This window comes from Balaenoptera musculus, chromosome 4 (genome assembly GCF_009873245.2).
Source record: "Balaenoptera musculus isolate JJ_BM4_2016_0621 chromosome 4, mBalMus1.pri.v3, whole genome shotgun sequence".
In the NCBI taxonomy this organism is placed as follows: domain Eukaryota; kingdom Metazoa; phylum Chordata; class Mammalia; order Artiodactyla; family Balaenopteridae; genus Balaenoptera; species Balaenoptera musculus.
In genome coordinates, this window is record NC_045788.1 from 144,691,506 (window position 1) to 144,713,958 (window position 22,453).

The 22,453-nt window shown below is 51.5% G+C and overlaps 1 protein-coding gene across 4 annotated transcripts in view; it reads left to right on the forward strand.

Moving 5' to 3' along the window:
* PCNT (pericentrin) overlaps positions 1 to 22,453 on the forward strand; it is a 96,783-nt gene that overhangs the window by 20,329 nt on the left and 54,001 nt on the right. For 2 of the 4 annotated variants that reach the window (XM_036849815.1, XM_036849816.1), the window contains exons 12-18: positions 7,705 to 7,830; positions 11,602 to 11,748; positions 17,143 to 17,294; positions 18,986 to 19,116; positions 19,207 to 19,445; positions 21,169 to 21,331; positions 21,544 to 21,756. In XM_036849815.1, the coding sequence (XP_036705710.1) occupies positions 7,705 to 7,830; positions 11,602 to 11,748; positions 17,143 to 17,294; positions 18,986 to 19,116; positions 19,207 to 19,445; positions 21,169 to 21,331; positions 21,544 to 21,756 (1,171 nt within the window). Of the gene's footprint in view, positions 1 to 7,704; positions 7,831 to 11,601; positions 11,749 to 17,142; positions 17,295 to 18,985; positions 19,446 to 21,168; positions 21,332 to 21,543; positions 21,757 to 22,453 lie in introns of all 4 variants that reach the window. The other 2 variants (XM_036849814.1, XM_036849813.1) reach the window with 2 other exon arrangements.

A 22,453-nucleotide genomic window follows, 5' to 3' on the forward strand; every position in this document is an offset into this window, starting at 1 on the left:
GCGGGCGGTGTCGGGGGTCTGCTGGGGCCAGGGAGAGGGCCCGTGCCTCTGGACCCAGGGGAGGCCGGAGGAGGCGGGGGCTGTGGAGGAGGATGGAGCAGGCGGGCTGCTTGGGTGTGTGTGTGGCGTGTGTCCACGCAGAACCACCCCCCCCCCGCAGGTGCTCTTAGGGATCGGCACACGCTATGGGCTCTCGTTTAGATTTTTTTTCTTTTTTTTTTGGTTCCTCTGGGCGGCTTGCAGGATCTTAGTTCCCTGACCAGGGATTGAACCCGGGGTCAGGCAGTGAAATCGCCGAGTCCTAACCACTGGACCCCCAGGGAATGCCCACTTCTTTGGATTTTTAAACATAGTGCGTCACCATGTGTATAAGCAACATGTCGAATTGCGAGGTCGAGGTTACAGTGGAGTCTCACAAAGCAGTTGGAATCTTCTTGAATATGTGCGACTGCCGTGGAGGCTGGGATCTGGCCTGGGTTCTCGTGACCCGTGTGGGGCTCACACCCCTCAGTGCCCTTTGCATTGGCACAGGATGGCAGAGGTGTGTGTGGACGTCATGCAGCCAGGCCCCACGTGGTGTCGCTGCCCCGCCTGCCCGCCCTGCATTTGTGTAGTGCACACGCATAGCACACGTGCAGACATGCGTGTATGCACGGAATTCTGCACACCATCCTCGCAGGGCTTGCAAAACCCCTGGAGTCCATCTGAGGACACTTGGCTGGACGCCCCTGAGGCCCTTCTGCCTTGGTGTTCTTAGATTTGAAATACTTGTGTCTCCGCATCTTCTGGTCTTTCTGGGGGTAAGGATAACTGGTGTTTTTTTGTGAAGCATGTGTACAAACTTATTGAGGTTATAATTTTTTGTAGGTACCTTTTCTGTGGGGCTTTTCAAAAGGACGTGCTAATAGCTCATTTCAACCGTAAAATGAGGCCTGGCATTCGCCTGGGTTTCCTAGGTTAATAGTCAGTGCTCTTAGCTGTGTGTGTACATATTGACTGATCTGAAATTAGCATTTAAACTGTTTTTTCACGTGGAAGTTCCCAGAGTGAGAATTAGTGGATCGGAGAAAAATAAAGGGAAGCATGAATATGACATTTATCCCTTTTGTTTGGCTGAAAAGTCTGGGAGTTGGCATTTTTCTTGGTTTGCTCCTTGGACCCTGAGATGCCCTGAATCCAGGTCTCCCGTGTTTGGGGAATGAGGACGGGAGAGATCCACACCCAGGGAGCCCGTGTCCACGAGCGCTCGGAGAGACCCGGTAACCCGGCTGAGCCCAGACGCGCCGCTGGCCACGGGTGACGTCACGCAGGCCGTCTTCTCTTCACAGTGTCCTCATACTCGGCTTTCATTACAGAGGACAAAACGCCCTCAGCCCCTTCAGTGTCCCCTCAGTGTCTCCTCATCCCCCTCAGCGTCCCCTCAGCCCCCTCAGTGTCCCCTCAGCCCCCCTGTCCCCTCAGCGTCCCCTCAGTGTCCCCTCAGCCCCCTCAGTGTCCCCTCAGCGTCCCCTCAGCCCCCTGTGTCCCCTCAGCCCCCTCAGTGTCCCCTCAGCGTCCCCTCAGCCCCCTGTGTCCCCTCAGTGTCTCCTCAGCATCCCCTCAGCCCCCTGTGTCCCCTCAGTGTCCCCTAAGTGTCCCCTCAGCCCCCTGTGTCCCCTCAGTGTCCCCTCAGCGTCCCCTCAGCCCCTGTGTCCCCTCAGTGTCCCCTCAGCGTCCCCTCAGTGTTCCCTTGAGGCAGGAGGTAGATGGGCCCCAGGCTGAACAGTTTCTCCCCTGTGGACGGAAGCTCCATAAGAGCAGGGTGATGGAGGAGGCTGGGCCCCGCCCAGATAGAAGATGAGAGACCACATGTGCCTCATTCTCGAAGTCCAGGAGACCCTCCCGACACACATGCGCAGAAGGGCTCCTTGGAGGTCCAAAAGGGAGGGGCGCCACCTCACAGTAAGTGATGCCAACCACCCACAGTCCTCTTCGCTGGAATCCATCTTGGCTAAGAGACGTGCGCGCACGCATGGGAGGACCCTGAGATGCACCAAACGCGGACTCAGAACCAGGCAGAGCAAGAGGGTTGGTCAAAGGAAACCCGGAAGAAATGCCCACGAAAGTGACTCAAACTGCCCTGAGGGCGTGACTCTCTCTCTGAGCCCGCCCGTGTGTCTACTGTACTCTTTTTCCTTCTAATGAACACTTTACTTGCTTCACTACTTTCCGTCTCTCTGCGGAAATTCACTTCTTCACAGCTGATGGGCCAGGGCCTTGTCACTGGCCGCTGGTCCCTGGTGGTCCGGTGGCCAGGATCCAGCGCTTGCACTGCCGCTGCCCAGCCTCCGTCTCTGGTCGGGAACTGAAATCCTGCTTCAAGCCGCTGCGGGCCGAGGCCACTGAGGTCACCCTCACCGCCGCAGCCCGCATTCTGTCCCTGCGATGTCCTAAGTGCCCCAGCCCCTCGAGTTCGGTCCTCGGGGGCCGTTACAGAGGGGTCAAGTGGCTGCGGGGACAGTGCTTGCTGCAGGCACCGTGGAGGAGACGGTGGTCCTGGCCGCAGCCCAGTCGCTCTCGTTGCCCTCGTTTCCCTCCTTGCTCTCGTGCTCTCGTGCTTTTGTTGCTCTCGTTGCCCTCGTTTCCCTCCTTGCTCTCGTGCTCTCGTGCTCTCGTTGCTCTCGTTGCTCTCGTTGCTCTCGTGCTCTCGTGCTCTCGTGCTCTCGTTGCTCTCGTTGCTCTCGTGCTCTCGTTGCTCTCGTGCTCATTGCTCTGGTTGCTCTGGTTGCTCTCGTTGCTCTCGTGCTCTGGTTGCTCTCGTTGCACTCGTTGCTCTCGTGCTCTTGTTGCTCTCTTGCTTTCGTGCTCTCGTGCTCATTGCTCTGCTTGCTCTGGTTGCTCTCGTTGCTCTCGGTGCTCTCGTTGCTCTCGTGCTCTCGTGCCCATTGCTCTGGTTGCTCTGGTTGCTCTGGTTGCTCTGGTTGCTCTCGTTGCTCACGTTGCTGTCGTTGCTCTCGTGCTCTCGTTGCTCTCGTGCTCTCGTGCTCATTGCTCTGGTTGCTCTGGTTGCTCTGGTTGCTCTCGTGCTCTCGTTGCTCTTGGTGCTCTCGTTGCTCTCGTGCTCTCGTGCTCATTGCTCTGGTTGCTCTGGTTGCTCTGGTTGCTCTCGTTGCTCTCGTGCTCTCGTTGCTCTTGGTGCTCTCGTTGCTCTCGTGCTCTCGTGCTCTCGTGCTCATTGCTCTGGTTGCTCTGGTTGCTCTCGTTGCTCTCGGTGCTCTCGGCGCTCTCGTTGCTCTCGTGCTCTCGTTGCTCTCGTGCTCTCGTTGCTCTCGGCGCTCTCGTGGCTCTCGTGCTCTCGTGGCTCTCGTGCTCTCGTTGCTCTCGTGCTCTCGTTGCTCTCGGTGCTCTCGTTGCTCTCGTGCTCTCGTGCTCTCGTTGCTCTCGTGCTCTCGTTGCTCTCATTGCTCTCGTGCTCTCGTTGCTCTCGTTGCTCTCGGTGCTCTCGTGCTCTCGTGCTCTCGTTGCCCTCGTTTCCCTCCTTGCTCTCGTGCTCTCGTGCTCTTGTTGCTCTCGTTGCTCTCGTTGCTCTCGTGCTCTTGTGCTCTTGTTGCTCTCGTGCTCTCGTGCTCTCGTTGCTCTCGGTGCTCTGGTTGCTCTCGTGCTCTCATTGCTCTCGTTGCTCTCGTGCTCTCGTTGCTCTTGGTGCTCTCGTTGCTCTCGTGCTCTCGTGCTCTCGTGCTCGTTGCTCTGGTTGCTCTGGTTGCTCTCGTGCTCTCGTTGCTCTTGGTGCTCTCGTGCTCTCGTGCTCATTGCTCTGGTTGCTCTGGTTGCTCTCGGTGCTCTCGTTGCTCTCATGCTCTCGTGCTCTTGGTGCTCTCGGTGCTCTCGGTGCTCTCGTGCTCTCATTGCTCTCGTGCTCTCGGTGCTCTCGGTGCTCTCGTGCTCTCGTTGCTCTCGTGCTCTCGTTGCTCTCGTGCTCTCGTTGCTCTCGTTGCTCTCGTGCTGTCGTTGCTCTCGTACTCTCGTTGCTCTCGTTGCTCTCGGTGCTCTGGTTGCTCTGGTTGCTCTCGTGCTCTCGTGCTCTCGTTGCTCTCGTGCTCTCGTTGCTCTTGGTGCTCTGGTTGCTCTGGTTGCTCTCGTGCTCTGGTTGCTCTCGTGCTCTCGTTGCTCTCGTGCTCTCGTGCTCTCGTGGCTCTCGTGCTCTCGTTGCTCTCATTGCTCTCGGTGCTCTCATGGCTCTCGGGGCTCTCGTGGCTCTCAGTGCTCTCGTGGCTCTCGGTGCTCTTGGTGCTCTCGTGGCTCTCGTGCTCTCGTTGCTCTCGTGCTCTCGGTGCTCTCGGTGCTCTCGTGGCTCTCGTGGCTCTCGGTGCTCTCGTTGCTCTCGGTGCTCTCGTTGCTCTCGTGCTCTTGTTGCTCTCGTGCCCTCGTGAGCAACGTCCTCCTCTTCTGGGGCGCTCCCCTGAGACCTGCTGACCTGTGGAGGTGTCTGAGTTTCATTTCTCTAATCCTCTGAAGAGTCAGACTCTGCCGCTGGCCTTCCCTGGTATTTACTGACTTACAATCCTCCCTCCAAAGAAACTTTGTTGGATCCTGTTTGTTCACTCTGATGGTTCTGTCACCTGGTCGTGACACGTGTCCTGCTCTTCCGTTCGGCATTTTTGTAGTTCCGAGTTGACTCTCTTCAGAGCGCTGAGATCATTTGGGAAGTATTTTTCTAGTTGTTTGTTCAAGTATGTCATTCTTTTACTTTGCTTCTAAGGATGTGAATATTAGATACTGTTTAAGTGACCTTTTTTGTCTAGCTCATTTCAGAGGAGAAAACATCTGGGTTTGTGGGAAGGTGGGATATGCGGTTTCTTCCCCTATTTTATTTTAACTCTTTATTGGAGAAAATTTCAACATATACAGAAACAGAGAACAGCTCAGAATCTGACTGCCCATGGGTATGTGCCAATCTCAGTGCATTAGCCGCCCAAATATACCATAATATACCATAACATGCTCCATGCTAACCTGCAGAATTAACAGTAATCCCTTAATTTCATCACATATCCAGCCTAAGTTCCAGTCTCTACCTGTGGCTGGTCAAATTGGGATCCACATAGGGGCTGAGTTGTGCTGAATCTGTTTTTACTGCTTCCTGTGACGTTGGCTAACATTTCCCCCTTATTCCCTGGAAACGTGTCAGCAGTCTACACACGGGATGGGATTCAGGTCCATGTCTTGGTGAGAATAGTTCCAGGCGGTGGCTTCTTCCTCCTACCATCTTCCCTCAGGCTCTCCTCACAGGCAGATACTCCATGAAGCCTTGCTGGGTGTCTCCTGGGGTGCTGTGGTCATTGTCCCCAAAATAGCAGGGACGTGCTGTTCTTTCTCTGTGAATGGGATTTATCTGGGCCACAAATATCTCTGCACCTGTTTGAAAAGCAGTGTCACTTATCAGAAGAGTTGTTTACCCAGCGCTTGTGAAGCGATTGGATTATTTTTCAGGTTACTTCCTTTTGGAGTTTGGTTGTGAGAAAAGTTCTCTGAAAACGTAAGCCTCATTTCCTTTTCTTAGAGATAAGTGTCCTGCAAAGAAATCACCCTTATATTGGTAACACTAAGCAGTGGAAGGAAAGCAAGAGTTAACTCGTATGACCACTATTGATTGCTCAGGCAATGTCATCTTTTCTTGGGGGGAAAAGAAAAATCTGTTCATATGATTTTTAAAAAATATTAAGAGAACCTGTGGTTATTTTAGATATAGTTTGAATGTCTTTAATTCATTATCAGTTGAATTTATTCTTAATACTATGTTGGTATTCTTTGTGCAAAACTACTTTTTTTTTTCTTTAAGTGTATCTGTTATGTTTTTTTAATGATTAAAATATATATGACACTTCCCACGTAATTCTGTGGATTTTCAGAAAAACTCGAGAATAAGTTTTTAAAAACATCTTTTTCTTATATTGACTTCACCATTTAGAACAGATTAAAGAGAGTTTAGTCAGGCTGGAAATAGAACGATTGTGTGTAAGGAGGTCTTGAGGGAGTGCAGGGAGTGGCACAAGTAAAACCCCCTCTGAGCCTGTCCGGTCAGGTTGCGGGGGCCAAGGTCGCGCAGCCAGCCCCGGGGTGCCGAGGCTTCCAGGTCGCGGGGCTGAATGCGCGATGCCGTCTGTGGCCTCTCCTGACTGTGCCCTGCTCCGCCACACTGGCCTCGGCCTGGTGCGTTCTGCGAAGTCCTGCTCCAGACCTGGGGGCGCACTGGGCAGGACAGGTCGCGGTGTCCCCACTGCCCCTCGCGGGTGTCAGGTTAGGGTGATCTCCCCACCCACAGGGCGCCTGGGAGGGGCGCTGCGTGCTGCTGCTCCTGACTGTGTTTGGGACGTCTTGCTGGACTTGGCGTGTCTCTGCCAGCTGCCTGGAAACCCTTCCTGAGACAGTGAAGGTTGGGAAACAAGTCCTGTGCTTGGCTCCCGCTCCCTGTAGCAAGGACAGCTCTGTGCTGGAGCCCGTGGGGCCTCAGTGGGGCATATGACCCAGGGGCTTGGCATCGGTGGGCTGGTTCTTCCTTCCCCCTTCCCAGCCACAGCTCCGTATGGCACCCACCCTCCGTCCGCTCTGTTTGTGGGCAGTGACCCCAAGGCCTGGAAGGACCCCATGGCCAGAAAGAGCAGCCTGAGCCCCCGGGCCCGGACTCTCACGTGTGCAGTGCAGCTTGCAGGTCCCGGGACTTGAGGCACGCGGGGGTGTGGGGTGCTCTTGGACTCTGACCCTGACCCCAAACAGAAGTTCACTTTTATCTGTTTGTATACGTTTGGCTTCCGTGAAAGATTTTTGCCTGAAGAATGTGATCTGTGGCTCAATCAAGTTTTTCAAGAAGCAGGTGTTTATGCTTCGATCTGTCAACCAGAGCATTTAACAGGCAGGCGAGCGTGCGGGGTCTGCCCTCAGGACCTGTTTGCCGTAGGTGCTGAGAGGGAGGAGTGCAGATGCCTGTGCTGGGGTGCTGGCGCCCAAAGAGCAGTCCGCTGTGATTCATGTTTATCATGTGCCTTGGGGGATTTGCCTCTTCTTGGGTATTGATGTTTTCTTATTTTTCCCAGCATCCTTCAGTGTCCTAGAGTCTGTTTTTGGGGAAAGGGAGTGTGGCTTGTCCTCCTCTCCCTTGGCCTTGCCCTGCCGATCTGTGGTGCCCGTTGGCATTCGGGGTTTTGTTCTTGTTCACTAGCATTTTGTGGTTGGCACACACGGAACCAGCATCCCTGGTCAAATCCGGTTACTGTCAGGACTGCAGCTTCCTTCCTGGCTGTGAACCATCTGGGTGAACCCCGTCCTTGCCATGAAGTGGTTGTGTGGTGCAGATGAGACAGTTAAAGGGCTTTGGAAACTGCCACATGTCCTACCTTGAAATTGCACTTGATTCTTCCTTTTAAAGGATTGAATTAAACCTATTCCAGGAGAGGAAGTTTATAAAAATGTTCTGTGTTAATTCAGAAATGGTGTCTAGAACTTGAAAGTATAGTTTCAGTGTTGTGCTGTGCAAACCCCATTTTCTGATGCTTGTGACTGAGGTGAGAATCCAGAGCCCACGAAGAGTGACTTGAATTTTTCTATGAGCTATAACCTGACTGCTGCGTGTCGTCACAGTGAAAATATGTGGAATAAGCTGAGTTCCAGCCTCACCACATATCCACGCACATGGTCAAGGCCCAGCGTTGACCTTCCTCCCCACTCAAGCAGGGCACTTCGGTTCCTGCGGAGCTGGAAGAGGAGGAGAAGCAGCGGCTCTGCTGTCAAGAGGAGACTGAACTGCCCACGTGTCAGTCAGAGGCGCTGCTGGAGCAGCAGGTCACACAGTTAAAGGTACTGGGGTGAAGAGTGGTCTGTTTCATTGCTATCCTTTCTCACCTGCAAAGTAAGTAAGAAAAATTTATTCTAAATTAATTTTGATATGCAAAATTAAAACACATTTTCATTGTCTTAGAAACTGAGATTTTTCGAGGCAACTATTTTTCTTTCATTTTTATATTTAAATTGACTAGTTAGCATTCCTTTTCTTTCTTTTTTTTTTTTTAAATGTTACTTTTAATTAATTAATTTATTTTTATTTTTGGCTGTGTTGGGTCTTCGTTTCTGTGCGAGGGCTTTCTCTAGTTGTGGCAAACGGGGGCCACTCTTCATCGCGGTGCACGGGCCTCCTCTCACTATCACGGCCTCTCTTGTTGCGGAGCACAGGCTCCAGACGCGCAGGCTCAGTAGTTGTGGCTCACGGGCCCAGTTGCTCCGCGGCATGTGGGATCTTCCCAGACCAGGGCTCGAACCCGTGTCCCCTGCATTGGCAGGCAGATTCTCAACCACTGCGCCACCAGGGAAGCCCGCATTCCTTTTCTTTTAAGAAGTTGTCATCAAATAGTTGACCCTTAACCAACACGGAATTAAGGGTGCCGACCCTCTACACAGTTGAGAATCTGCGTGTAATTGATAGTTGGCCCTCGGTACATGTGGCTCCTCTGTATCCGCCATTACTGTGCATCTGCAGATTCAACCAGCCACGGATCGTGTGGTGCTGTAGTGTTTACCATTGAAACAAAATCCATGGCGCTTGCCTGCGGTCCAGTGGCTAAGACTCCACGCTCCCAGTGCAGGGGGCCCGGGTTCGATCCCTGGTCAGGGAGGTAAGATCCCCCATGCTGTGCGGCACGGCCCAAAAGAAACAATCCGAATGTAAGTGGACCCACGCTGTCCAACCCCATGGTAAAGAGCCGGCTGTGTTTAAGCCTGGGAAAATCTGAGCGCTGCTCATGGCCTTGCTTTGGTGACTCAGCAGCGGCCACGTCAAGTGTTTTCTTGCTTCAAGGGGCCTGTTGCCACGGAAGGGTGTCTGCACAGGATGAGTGAGCATTCAGCACTGCTTCTTACAATGATTTTTACTGTGGTTTTGTTTTGTTTTGTTTTTAATTACAACATTATTGAGATATAATGCACATATCATAAAAATCACACTTTTTGAAATATACAGTTTGGTGGTCTGCAGTATATTCATAAAGTTGTACAACTCCTATTGCTGTCTAATTCCAGAACATTTACATCACCACAAAAGAAACCCCCCACCCATTAGCAGTCTCTTCCCTCCCCCAGCCCCTGGCAACCACTGATCTACTCTCCACTTCTGTGGAGTTGCCTTTTCTGAACATTTTATAGAAGTCGAATCATACAAAATGTGGCCTTTTGTGTTTGCCTTCTTTCACTTAGAATAATGTTTTCTAGGTTCATATATGTTGTAGGGTGTATCAGTACTTGCTGTTTGCTTTCTATATATCTTCTGTCTCTTTTGTTCCTCTAAATCTCCATTATTGCCTTCTTTTGTTTTGATTTCCTTGATGTTTATTTTTCTATATATTTTTGATTTTTGTTTTTGTTTGTTGTTTGTTTGCTTTTAATTTTGTTAGTGCCTGCCCTGGGCATTACATTGAACATTTTATAACAATATGGTTCAGATTAATACCAACTTAATTTTAATAGTTCACAAAATTATTCTTCGATATAGCTTCATTCCTTCCTTCCTTCCTCCTTTGTGCTAATATTGTCATACAAAGAACATCTGTATATACTTTATGCTCGTTCTTTATGCATTTGTCTTCTAAATTACATAGAAAAAAGAATTACAAACTATACACATAAATATAAAAGACAAAATAAATTGTTTGCTTCTCGCCGCTTTCTAGATTTTCTTTGTCTCTCAGCAGTTTGATTATGATGTGTCCAGGTGTGGATCTCTGAGTTTATCCTACTTGAAGTTCGTTGAGCTTCTTCTATGTATAGATTAATATTTTTCATCAAATTTGCAAAGTTTTTAGGCATGTTATCTTCAAGTATTCTTTTGCCCTGTTCCCTTTGTCCTTTCCTCTGGGACTCTCATGATGTGTATGTTGGTCTTTGAGGATGTCCTAGAGGCCTGTGAGCCTACTTACTTTATTTCTTTTTTCTTTTTTTTTTTTTTTTTTTTTTTTGTTCCCCAGAATGAATAATCTCATTTGACCTGTCTTCATGTTTGCTGATTCTTCTACCCACTTGAATCTGCTGTTGAGTCCCTCTAGTGAAACTTTTATTTCAGTAATTGTGTTTTTCAGCTTCAGAATATCTATTTGGTTTCATTTTATAATTTTATCTCTTTATTGTGGGGCTCTGTTTGGGGCATGCCTTCAATGCTGTGACAGGCAGTATACATCTCTGCCTTAGCTTTCACTTCCTTTTAAGTTTTTTGATCAGCCTCTTATTAGCTCCAATTGTTATCACTGCCTCAGGCCGCTGAGATGTTAAACAGTTGCTGCTAATTGTTTTTGCCAAATGGCTTGGGCACAGGATTGTTGAGGTGAGTTCTGAATCAGATCCGATAAAAAACCAGCTTTGAGAACAGAGCTTTTCAGTGAGCTGCCAGTCAGGTCAGTTCGTGACAGTTGGTGGTGGTGCTTTGGTGGAGCTGCAAACCCATTCTTCTCCTCCTCCCCCCATAGTTGCTGGGCTGCATTTTCTTTCTTTTTTTTTTTTTTTTTTTGGCGGGTTCCCTGATCAGAGATTGAACCCTGGTTGAACCCCGGGGCCCACAGCAGTGAAAGCTTGAAATGGTCTTAACCACTGGACCACCAGGGAATTCCCTGGGCTGCATTTTCAAGGCTATCCCAGAGACTGGAGTGATGGGATTAGGGCAGGTTCAAACACCCAAAGCTTCCTGTTCTGATGGTGACTCAGCCTTTGTTTTTAATGAACACTTTAATTTCCAGAGCTATGAAAAAGTTGATTTTGACAGTTTTTGCCAGTGTTCTCGGTGCTCTTGTAGAGGAGTGGATTTTTTTTTTTTTTTAATTTTTTATTATTTATTTATTTATTTATGGCTGTGTTGGGTCTTCGTTTCTGTGCGAGGGCTTTCTCCAGTTGCGGCAAGTGGGGGCCACTCTTCATCGCGGTGCGCGGGCCTCTCACTATCGCGGCCTCTCTTGTTGGAGAGCACAGGCTCCAGACGCGCAGGCTCAGTAGTTGTGGCTCACGGGCCTAGTTGCTCCGCGGCATGTGGGATCTTCCCAGACCAGGGCTCGAACCCGTGTCCCCTGCGTTGGCAGGCAGATTCTCAACCACTGCGCCACCAGGGAAGCCCGAGGAGTGGATTTTTGAAGGTCCTTATTCTGCCATTCTGGAAGTGCTATATCTGTAGTTAAAAAAAAAAAGCTTATTTCATTAATGTATTTTAACTCATTAGGTGAACATTATTAAAAAATATTTTTTATTATTTAAGAAGAAACAGGGTTTATTTTTTAAAACCAGAGGAAGTTAGGTTTCTAAATATCTTGGATTTTGATGGTCATGATACCCTGATGATGGAGAATTTCTTAACGTGACCATTGGGAAAGGTAGAGCAGGCTGTTTCTTTTGTATTCTATATGATAAGCACATTTGAACGCATGTTCACTGGGGATAGCGGCCTTGGCCTTTTTGATCATTGTTCTTGGCACAGAATACGGAATCAATAAATATTTGTTGAATGAACTAAATTCTAGTGAACAGCAGAGAAATGGAGCAAGGATAATTTTATAACTTAATGGCATTTTTTGTTGTTGTTAATAATTTGCTTTTGTACAGGGTGAATTTGAAAGTGAAAAGAAAGCTGCTTTGCATGAAAAAGAGGCGATACATAAACTTGAGCGTGAGCAGGCACAGTCTCTTTACCAAAAAGAGAAAGAGTCTTTGTCTCTGCAGCTTCAGGAGAAGAATAACCAAATTCTGCAGGTATGTGGGATGCATGTTTTCTTTGTTAATTCTTTTTTTGTGTATGGTAAAATATGCATAACATAATATTTACCATTTTAACCATTTTAAGTGTACAGTTTAGTGGCATTAACCACATTCACAGTATTGTGCAAGTATTGCCACTATCCATTTCCAGAAATTGTTCATCATCCCAAGTAGAAGCTCTGTCCTCATTAAAAATAATTCCTGGGCTTCCCTGGTGGCGTAGTGGTTAAGAATCTGCCTGCCAATGCAGGGGACACAGGTTTGATCCCTGGTCTGGGAAGATCCCACATGCCGCGGAGCAACTATGCCCGTGTGCTACAACTACTGAGCCTGCACTCTAGAGCCTGCGAGCCACAGCTACTGAGCCCGTGTGCCACAACTACTGAAGCCCACACGCCTAGAGCTTGTGCTCCACAACAAGAGAAGCCACCGCAATGAGAAGCCCGTGCACCGCAACTCGCTGCAACTAGAGAAAGTACACACGCAGCAACAAAGACCCCAATGCAGCCAAAAATAAATTAATCAATTAATTAATTTAAAAAAATAATAACTCCCATCCCCCTCCATCCTACCCTGGTACCCAGCACTGTACTTTCTGCCTTTGTGAATTTGACTCCTCGAGGGATCTCATTTCAGAGGAATCATACAATATATGTTCTTTTGTGTTTGACTTATTTCACTTAGCATAATGTCCTCAAGGTCCATCCATGTTGTGTGTGTATCAACATTCATGGCTTTTTATGGCTGACTAATATTATTCCATTGTATATAGACACCATATTTTGTTTATCTGTTCATCTGTTGATGGACATCTGTTAATGGTTGTCTCTTCCTTTTGGCTGTTGTGCATAATGCTGCTGTGAACATTGGGGTGCAAGTATTTGCTTCAGTCCCTGCTTTTGATATTTTGGGGTATATATCTAAGAACAGAGTTGATGGGTCATATGATGATTCTGTCTTTAACTTTTTGAGGAACTGCTCAACTGTTTTCCACAGCAGCTGTGGCATTGTGCATTTCCACCAATAGTGCGCAAGTGTTCCAGTTTTTCCTCATTCTTGTCAATACTTGTTGTTTTTCATTTTTTAAAATAATAGCCATCATAATGGATGTGAGGTGATATCTTGTTTTTATTTGCATTTCCCTATTGACTGGTGATGTTGGACATCTTTTCATGGGTTTATTGGCCATTTTTGTCTGTTCAGGTCCTTGACAATTTTTTTCTATTGAAGTACAGTTAATTTACAATGTTGTGTTAGTTTCAACTGTATAGCAGAGTAACTCAGTTATATATATATATGTATATACATATGTGTGTGTGTGTGTGTGTATATATATAAAGTGTATATATATACTTTTTCAGATTCTTTTCCCTTATAGGTAATTACAAGATATTGAATGTAGTTTTCTGTGCTATACAGTAGGTCCTTTTTGGTTATCTTATATACAGTAGTGTGTACATATTAATCCCAAACTCCTAATATATCTCCATGTCTGAGAGTCTATTTCTGTTTTGTAAATAAGTTCATTTGTATCATTTTCTTAGATTCCACATATAAGTGATATCATACAGTATTTTTCTTTCTCTGTCTGACTTATTTCACTAAGCATAATACTCTCTAGGTCCATCCATGTTGCTGCAAATGGCATTATTTCATTCTTTTTTATGGCTGAGGTCCTTGACAATTTTTGAATTGTTTTTTTTTTTTTTTAAATTATTTATTTATTTTTGGCTGTGTTGGGTCTTCGTTTCTGTGCGAGGGCTTTCTCCAGTTGTGGCAAGCGGGGGCCACTCTTCATCACGGTGCGCGGGCCTCTCACTGTCGCGGCCTCTCCCGTTGCGGAGCACAGGCTCCAGACGTGCAGGCTCAGTAATTGTGGCTCACGGGCCTAGTTGCTCCGTGGCATGTGGGATCTTCCCAGACCAGGGCTCGAACCCGTGTCCCCCGCATCAGCAGGCAGACTCTCAACCACTGTGCCACCAGGGAAGCCCTGAATTGGGTTTTTTTCATTATTATTATTGAAAATATGGATGTGTATTTATACTATTTTTAGAGATAGTCCCACTGTGTGATCTTTCAGAGTCATAATAGTACTGCTGCTTTCTTTGACTTTATCATCATACAGGGTCGCTGGATTTGAACTTATTCATACACTGGAGGCACAGTTTTCTTAGGAATATGTGCAGGCACCGCACTAAGCACATTAGATGTAGAATTTTCTCATTTCTGTGCAGCTCTCTCCCTCTCAGGACACTGAGGCCCAGGAGAGGTTCTGTTAATTTGCTCAAAGTCCGTGGCTGTCAAGTGGTGTAACCAGGCCTTCTGACTGTAAACATTGCACATGGGTGCGTCTGACTTAATTTGGTACCAAAGATGTCAGAGTCACTCCCAGCCAGATTCAGGGCAGCATGTATCTGTGGAGGTCAGTCATTAGCTGCCCATCAGGGAGCATGTTCCTGGCTGCAGAGGCCCCTCCTGTGCTGGGAGCCCAGCCACGAGAAGGCAGGAGGGTGGGGGGCACGTGCAGGGGAGCAAGGACGGCACCAGGGCTTAGGCAGGAGGGGGTTCCATGAGGAAGAACGAGCCTTTCGAGTTGTTTCTTAAGCTTGTTCTTCAATATGCCAGGCATTTCTGCTGATACATGATATGCATTCTTAAAAAAACTCATTCTGTATGAAATACTAAAATTAACATGACTTGTGGGCAAAATAGGGTTAGAGATACACCATTCAAAGCCTCTGCGATTTTATACCTCAAGGACCAGAAACAATAACAATCCTAATAAAAGTATTAGTACAGTTAAAAAGAAATGTTAAATTCTGAATTAAGAGAGAAATTGTAAAACATACATAGTGGTTTACCTTTAAAAAGGGGGGATGGAAGCTTGATGGCAGGAGTGTGAGAAGGTGGGGAGGAAAGACTGAGAGGCACCAGGAGAGGGAGAGGCCCTCGTGTGGGCGCGTGGAGGGCAGCAGGCGACTCCCGTGGGCCAGTGGGCCGGGCTGTCATCCCGCTGCCCAGAGGCTCCCTGGTCGGAGGAGGGCACACGACCCTTCAGGAAACCAGACTCTGCGGGAAGTTGTTTCCACTGTGAAATTATCTTACAGGTGTCCTTAAAATGTACGTGTTCGCTTAAAGTAATACTGAGGAGTAAGGAATGGTGTCCCACCACCCACGTTAAGCACCTCAAGAGACCCCCCGCCCCCTGCCCCCCGCGAGGCAACCACCCTTCTGATTGTTACAGATTTCTTGCTCACTGATGTGTTTATTCCCAGACACTCTGCTGTTGAGCCTCAGCCCTTTCCGGCCGTCACAAGGGGGTGTGTACCGGCCTCTCTCGTTCCGTGTTGACTGGAAGTTCACAGGTGGCGATGGTGGGGCCGTACCCGCCATCCAAGCTGCCGAATGGCATCCGTTGCGTGTGTGCTCATTGGTGGACTTGGGCTTGTTTCTATCTTTCTGCCATTATGAATAAAGCTGCCCTGAGTTTCCTACACACACCTCTTACACAGATGTGCAGGAGCTTCTTAAACCTAGAAGTGCGTGTCCCAGTTGTGGGGTTCTGCCCCTGGTGGGTAACCCCAAGGCTGTTTCTGGGTGGTTCCACCAGTCGTGCACTCGAGCTCCTGTTACTCCACATCCTCTCCTGGAATGTTCTTACTTTTTAGTTTTTGCCAATTTTGTGGCAACGAAATGGTGTCTCTCGGTGGTCTTAATTTGCTGATGAGATGCGCATCTGGTACTATGTTTGTGATCCATTTGTGTTTCCCTTTCTGTGAAACGCCTTTTTGTATCTTTGGCCATTTTTCTATTTAAAACAGTTGTTTGTGTTTTTCTTACTGATTTAGGGATGTTTTTTTTGTATTTCTGGATTTCTTCTAATTTGTAGGGGTTTTTTCCCCTTTTGTCATCTTTTGATGAACAAATGTTCTTCATGGATGAATTAATAACTCTGTTAACTTATTGAGTACAGACAGTCCCTGACTTACAGTCGTTTGACTTAGGATTTTTTTGACTTATGATGGTGTGAAAGAAGTGCACATTCAGTAGGAACAGTACTTTGAATTTTGAATTTTGGATTTTTATCTTTTCCTGGGCTAGTGACATGTGGTGCGGTTCTCTCCTGTGATGCTGGGCAGGGCAGCCACACGACCAGAAAGGTGAACGACTGATACGCTGACAGCCGTTCTGGACCAAGACAGCCAGCCGCTCCGCTTTTCCTTTTCAAAAGATTACTGTTAATTAAAGTAACCAGGCATCTCAAGTTAATGAATTTAGCGCTTTTCTATATACGGGAAGAAGCAAAGTCTGGGCTCACTGAGATCATTTTTCGATCTGCACCTCCTCTACCTGGGGCCAGTATGCTGTGTTTTCCCACCCTGAGCCCGCTCAGGGGGCGCCGTCCGGGCAGCTGTGGGGGCTTGGTGGCTGCAGCATCCTTTGTTTACTGGTATGGCCGGCGACCCTTTTCATTCACAAGTGTATTAAATGCATCTCTTTTTTTTTAAAATTAATTATTTAGTTTTGGCTGAGTTGGTCATTGCTGCGCATGGGCTTTCTCTAGTTGCGGCGAGCAGGGGCTACTCTTTCGTTGCAGTGCACGGGCTTCTCATTGCAGTGGCTTCTTTTGTTGTGGAGCGCAGGCTCAGTAGTTGTGGCGCATGGGCTTAGTTGCTCCATGGCATGTGGGATCTTCCCGGACCAGGGCTCAAACCCGTGTTCCCTGCATTGGCAGGCGGATTCTTAACCACTGTGCCACCAGGGAAGTCCTTAAATGCATTTTCGATGTATGGTATTTGCAGTTTAGGATGGGTGTATTGGGATGTAATCCCATTGTAAGTGGAGGAAGATTTGATAGGAATGCAGGTGAGGGAGCAGGACCAGCAGAGGAAGGGTCTGCCGTCCATAGGCTCTCTGCGTGGAACCCACCACCAGCCACACCCTGGCATCTGGGGCTGCCCCAGCCTCGAGCCATCTGGGCATGCAGTTCATCTTCTGTGTCTTTTGTCCATTTTTTGGTCATTGTTTGCCATCTTGAAACCTGCCATTCTCTGTTTACTTATTCCATTTTCTTTCATTTTTCCAGCGACCTGTATGGCCCAGTGGTTTATAGGAGCCACACTTTTTTCCCAAGTTCCCTCTATGCACAACATTGAAACTGTTTTCTGTCCCTTTTGTTCTCTTCAGTAAATTGGTTTCAAAATTACACCCTTCTTTTTTCTCTGGCCTGTGTTTTGTGTACTTTATGGACCCCACGCTGGTGTCGCATCATCCGTTTTCTCCATCCCACAAACCACAAACCTGCTCTTGGATAAAGAAAGTTCCTTACAGAAACTTATTTTTAACTAAATTGTCTTAACTAAAGCTTTAACAATTTTTCTTCAACAGCTAAAAGACCAGATTTTATCCTTAAGTCACGAGATAGAAGAGCGCCATTCCGAACTGGAGAGGCTTCAGCAAAGGCGAGAAAGGGAGAACCAGGAGGGCACGACTCTCATCTCGATGCTCAAGTCCGACATCGACCTGTCCCACGGCGAGAGGTCAGTGGCCGCCTCTGCTTCTTGGGCTGGAGTGCATGTTGGCACCCGGCGGATGGGACCCTGTGCTGCGTGGGTCCTCTCGTCCAGGAGGGTCTTAAACTTCAAGACGAGCGCTGAGTCGTGGCACCCACATACCCACCACCTCGCTTTGCCAAACCTTTCCATTTTGCCAGGTTACAAGATTTGATGCTGCTATGCAGGCAGTTACTGACCCGCCCTTTTCTTGTTTGTTTGGGGGTCTTATTTAGGAAATAGTTTCCCACCTGGCGCTAGGCAGGTTTTAGCTCTGCTTCTCGTGTGGTTCTCGAGTGAGCCGTTCAGTTGTGTTTGCCTGATGTCAGGAGACGCTCTCGTCTTTGCCTGTCGGGGCCATTGGCTCAGCGTCGCCCGGGAAGGTGCAGCTCACTGGCCGGCCTCTCTGGGCCCCTTTGTGCATCTCTCAGCCCGTCCCTGCTGGTCTGGGGTTCCCGCTGCCCCTGGACCCTCGCGCTCAGCACCGCGGCGCTAGCGTGTATGCAGCGCTGAGGGTCAGAGGAGACGGGAGGGCCGCTGTGCGGAGGGCGGGCGCTGCTCACGGAGGCTCGGTCTCTCCGTTCAGTCTTTCACGGCTTCATTGTCTCCGCGAGGACCTTGCGTGCTGTGTCCAGCTGCCTTGCGGCTCGATGAGGGGAGTGCAGGGCAGGATGTGTCAGGCCTGGCCCTGCACTCGGGGGGCTGGCAGAGAGCAGAGGCCCCGAGGCGTTCGGGGGGCGTGCCGGCAGGTGAGATGCCCCGACACCCACGAGTGTTTGGAGTTCATGCGGCTCCTCAGGGAACAGGGGTCGGCATGGCCTGGACGGGGCCCAAGGAGGAGGGGGGGGCTGGGGCCTTCTGGCATTTTCTCTCAGAGCAAAGCAGACACTGCCTGCCCGAGCCCGTCTCGTGGTGGTCCTTACGCCCTCCCCGCACGCTCCCTCCGAGGGGCCTGGGTGGCAGCAGGGGCTGTCGGGCCCGCCGTTTGCAGTCTGCCCCCGCCTGCCCCCGCCCCTCACATCCCCGCGTCCCTTTCTCGCTGTCTCTGGCCCCGGCCTCGGGTGTCAGCTTCCCGAGGGGCGGCTCTTCCCGTGTCTTGAGTGGCGTTGCCCTGTGCTGGGCCCGAGGGAGGGGTGTGAGCCGTGGGTGGATGGGGGTGGCCAAGCCCTGACGTCTCGTGGGCACCGGAGCCACGTCCTGGGCGGGGTCACCGAGCCCCAGATGACGCCCCGCAGCTGGAAGGGCTGGTCTGGGAGGATGCAGCTCAAAGACAGGACTCCTGTCCTAGGGGAACCAAAGCCCCCAAACTCCGTGGTTCGTGTGGCCCCCGAGAGAGACACGGGGAGACACGGCGCCTTCCCATGCTGGTGGGCTGTGGGCGAGGGGTGACTTGGACTTGGGAGCCGGTGTCTCCTGAGAGGGGGAGCCGGAGGGGCCACGTCGGCGCCCAGCTCTGCTCCCGGGAGCCGGGGAGGCTGTGGCGTGGCGCAGGCCGGGTCTGTGCAGCTCGTGGCGGCGCCGCTGCGGGGAGAGCAGCTGGGAGGAGGGCCCTGGGCGAAGCCCCGGTGCGGGCTGGGCCCAGGCCTCCAGAGAGGGGCGCTTAGGTCACCCACAGCGCTGCGCGCGTGCCGTCGGCCGGGCGGGGTCTCGGCTGACGCTGCCCCGTGTGCCCCTCTCAGGAGAGCGCTCCGGGACGCCCTGAGGAGACTGCTGGGTCTGTTTGGGGAGACGCTTAAGGCCGCCGTTGCCCTGAGGAGCCGCATCGGCGAGCGCGTGGGGCTCTGCCTGGAGGACGAGAGCCCGCCTGCGGGTGAGCGCCCACAGCCCTGTGCCCACAGCCCCCAGGCCGGCCGCCGGGCGTCCTCCTGGCAGCGCGGCCTCTGTGTCTGCTCGCTTGTAGCCCCGGCCCTGGACGAGGCGTGGCCTGGGCTCGACGCGGCCCTGCCGGAGCCGGACGGCACGTCACCCGAGCGTGCTGAGACGTCGTCAGTGGCCGAGATCAGCAGCCACGTCTGTGAGAGCTTCTTCATGAGCCCGGAGAGCACGCTGGAGTGGGAGCAGCCCGTCAGGAGGGTCTACCGGAGCCTGGGCCTGGCGGTGGACGGCCTCTTGGAGATGGTCCTGGACTCCACCAGACAGGTGAGACGCGGCCCCTCGGCCTCCCTCTGCAGAGGAGGGTGGCGGGCCGAAGGGGCGGGCGGGGCATCGGTGGGTGACAGCGCAGCCCCAGGGGCCTGCCGGGTGCTGTGCGGTCAGGGTTTCCGGTCCTCCACCAGACCCTGCGGGCGAGACGGGAGGTCTTCTCTCTCCAGGCGGGTCTGATTTCTTTCTCTCCTCTCTCTGCCGGGTGTCGTCCTGAGCCTGTTACCCCCAGGGAGGTTCGCCCACAGGTTTTCGTCAAATAGGAGTCTTTTCTGAGCCGAAATACTTGGGGAAGTAGGCTTGCTGTGAATGAAAAGTAAAACCTCAGTGCACTTAATTTAGATCATGTGTGTTCAGCCTCTTTTACTGCACCTTGTACACCATTTTAATTCTATGTTGAATACACTTACGTTTAGAAATTATTACTGAAGACGGGAATTTTTTTGTTAACCTTTTAGAATGTTTCAGACAATTAGCAGAGGCATTAAGTAGGAAAACTTAGAAAGCAATAGCCTTTTCCCAAAGTTGCCCAGTTAAAACATAAGCATTTTCACGTGAAGCATCGCTGTTCAGTCTCAGAAACATTGAGGCGCGAATGCAGGTAGAGCCACAGTGTCGAGCCCTGAAGTTCCTCCTCTGGTTTCGTCCCATCTTCTCTCAGAAACCGGACAGAGTTGGGCAGCATCTGATGATAAACAATCAGGTGCTTTTGATTGTCCCCAAGCACAGTTAATGGAAGAGATGCCGTCGGGTCTGCAGTCTGACCTGGCCCGCGGCCCTGCATCCCTGCTGCCCCCACTGTGTGCTCTGCAGGGGCACCTGGGTGCGTAAGCGGGGAAGCAGGGGAGGTGGGGGTTGGCACAGGGCAGCGGCCAGAGGGGAGCGAGGAGCCCCTGTTCAGGTCGGGGTCAGTGGTGGGGGCTGCCTGAGGACCGCTGGCTGTAGGAGGGGGCAGCGGCAGCCGAGAACTCGGGCGGGCGGCCCACAGCAGGGCATGAGGAGAGGTGGCGCCAGGGGCTGTTTTCAAGGTAAAACCAACAGGTTTCCTTAGAGTCTGGGGCCGGAAGGGTCAGAGTGGGTTACGCGCAGGGGGAGGCTTAGGGGGCCCGGGCCAGGTGCTGAGTTGTCGGTCAGGACAGCTGGGTGTAGGCGTTTAGCATTCAGAGATTAATCTGGGCCCTGCAGCCTGTGGGTGGCCTGGGGGCTTCAGCCTGGACATGCCCACCAGGGGAGCTCAGGAGGAAGGTGAGGTTGGGGCCCCGGGCTGTGCCTGGGAAGGGGGGGCGTCCCATGGTGTCCGACCTGGGGAGGGAGGGTCGCGTCAGGTCCCCTGCCCGGTGTGGTGATGGCCCAGGAGCCTTTCCCCATCCTCCACCTGCAGTCACCAGGGGGCCTGTCCCTGCCCGGGTGCCAGGCTCCTGCCCGTGTGTACCATGAAATGACCACCCCCCCCCCGCCGTGTTCCACGCAGACACACGTGGGGTCGACGGTCACAGACGGTGTGTCCGTGCAGCGTTGTCTGTCTCCGTGTGCAGAACTTTCCTTTTTTGAAAATTTGTTGCTTATTTAGTAACTGACATAACATTGAACATGGAAATTGCTGTTTCTTACAGGATATTTATGGTTTCCCCAGAATTCTATGCAAATAGAACTCTGTTGGTGTCAGTGTAAGCTTTGATTACTTTTGGTCCAAAATGCTATTTTCAAACGCGTTTCACAGCTGGAGGAAGCTCGTCAGATTCATTCTCGTCTTGAGAAGGAGTTCAGCTGTAAGAGCGAGGAGACGGCGCAGGTGGTGCGGAAGCACCAGGAGCTGCTGGAGCACCTGGACGCGGAGAGCGCGGCCAAGGCCCGGCTGGCGCTGGCGCTGCACACGGCGGAGGGTGAGCGGGGCCTGCCTGCCGGGGGTGCGCATCGTGCTGGGGTCTCGACAGCAATGGCGTCAGCCACCTTCCTGGGGGCGCGCCGCCGCCCCGACCCCGCGCGCCTGTGCCTCGCAGGGAGGGTGGTCCGGTGCTGTCCCTGGGGGAACAGGACCCCCCGCACCCCCCCCCCCCCCCGGGGGCCTTACAGCGGTCTCCCGCATGGACCGCAGGCATCGTCGAGGGCTTCACAGAGGAGAGGGCTGGCCTGCAGGAGGCGCTGGGCCGTAAGGAGGCGAGTGAGCAGGGCCTGGTGGCCGAGCTGGAGGGCCTGAGGCAGCAGCTGCAGTGCGCGGCCCGGCGGCAGGCGGAGCTGCAGGAGGAGAACTCCGTGCTGTGGAGCCAGAAGGAAGCCTTGGCTGTGGAAGCCGGAGAGAGGGAGGCCGGTAAGGAGGCCGAGCTGCAGCCTGGGGCGCAGGCAGAGCCGGGCTGGCTCGGACTCGAGGCTTTGAGGTCAAAGGGGACGAGGTTGCTGGCCCTTGGGGCTGCGTGTGGCTTGAGGGCGGCTGCAGTGGCTGGCTGTGCTGTAGGAAAGGCTGCTGACTCTGAGGCCGGGTCGCCTGGCCAGGGGGTCGCCCACCTGTGTGCGGTCGTCAGCCTCGGCGTCCTAGAGGCAGTGGTCCAGCGGGGAGTGTTTGTTTGGGATCAAAGAATTGCAGTTTGGAGCACGCAGATTCTGGTCCCGATAGGCAATAGAAACAGTCGGGGCCTTTGTGGGTGAGGACGGTGGGGGGTTTGCCTACAGAGAATTTAATTGGAGTCAGAGGCAGAAGCCAGTCTGGGCTGAACATGCCTGAGGGCCGAGGCCGTCACGAGGGAGAAGGTCCGTTTCGGGGACGGGAGCAGGTGTGGTTCTTGCTGCGTCCCTGGAATCTCTGAGCTTCGGCCCAGGTCCCAAGTTCACGGCTCCCCTCGCTGGGGACGGGCTTGAGTTCCACTCCTTAATGGCCCCCAGGCTCCGTCTTAAAGCCCCTTGACGTGCTGACTCTGTTTTGTTTCGCATTTCACAAGATAAATAGCCAAGAATGTGAAAAAAAATGAGGGCTACTTAAAAATTTTCTTTAAAATTACCAGAAAAGTGTC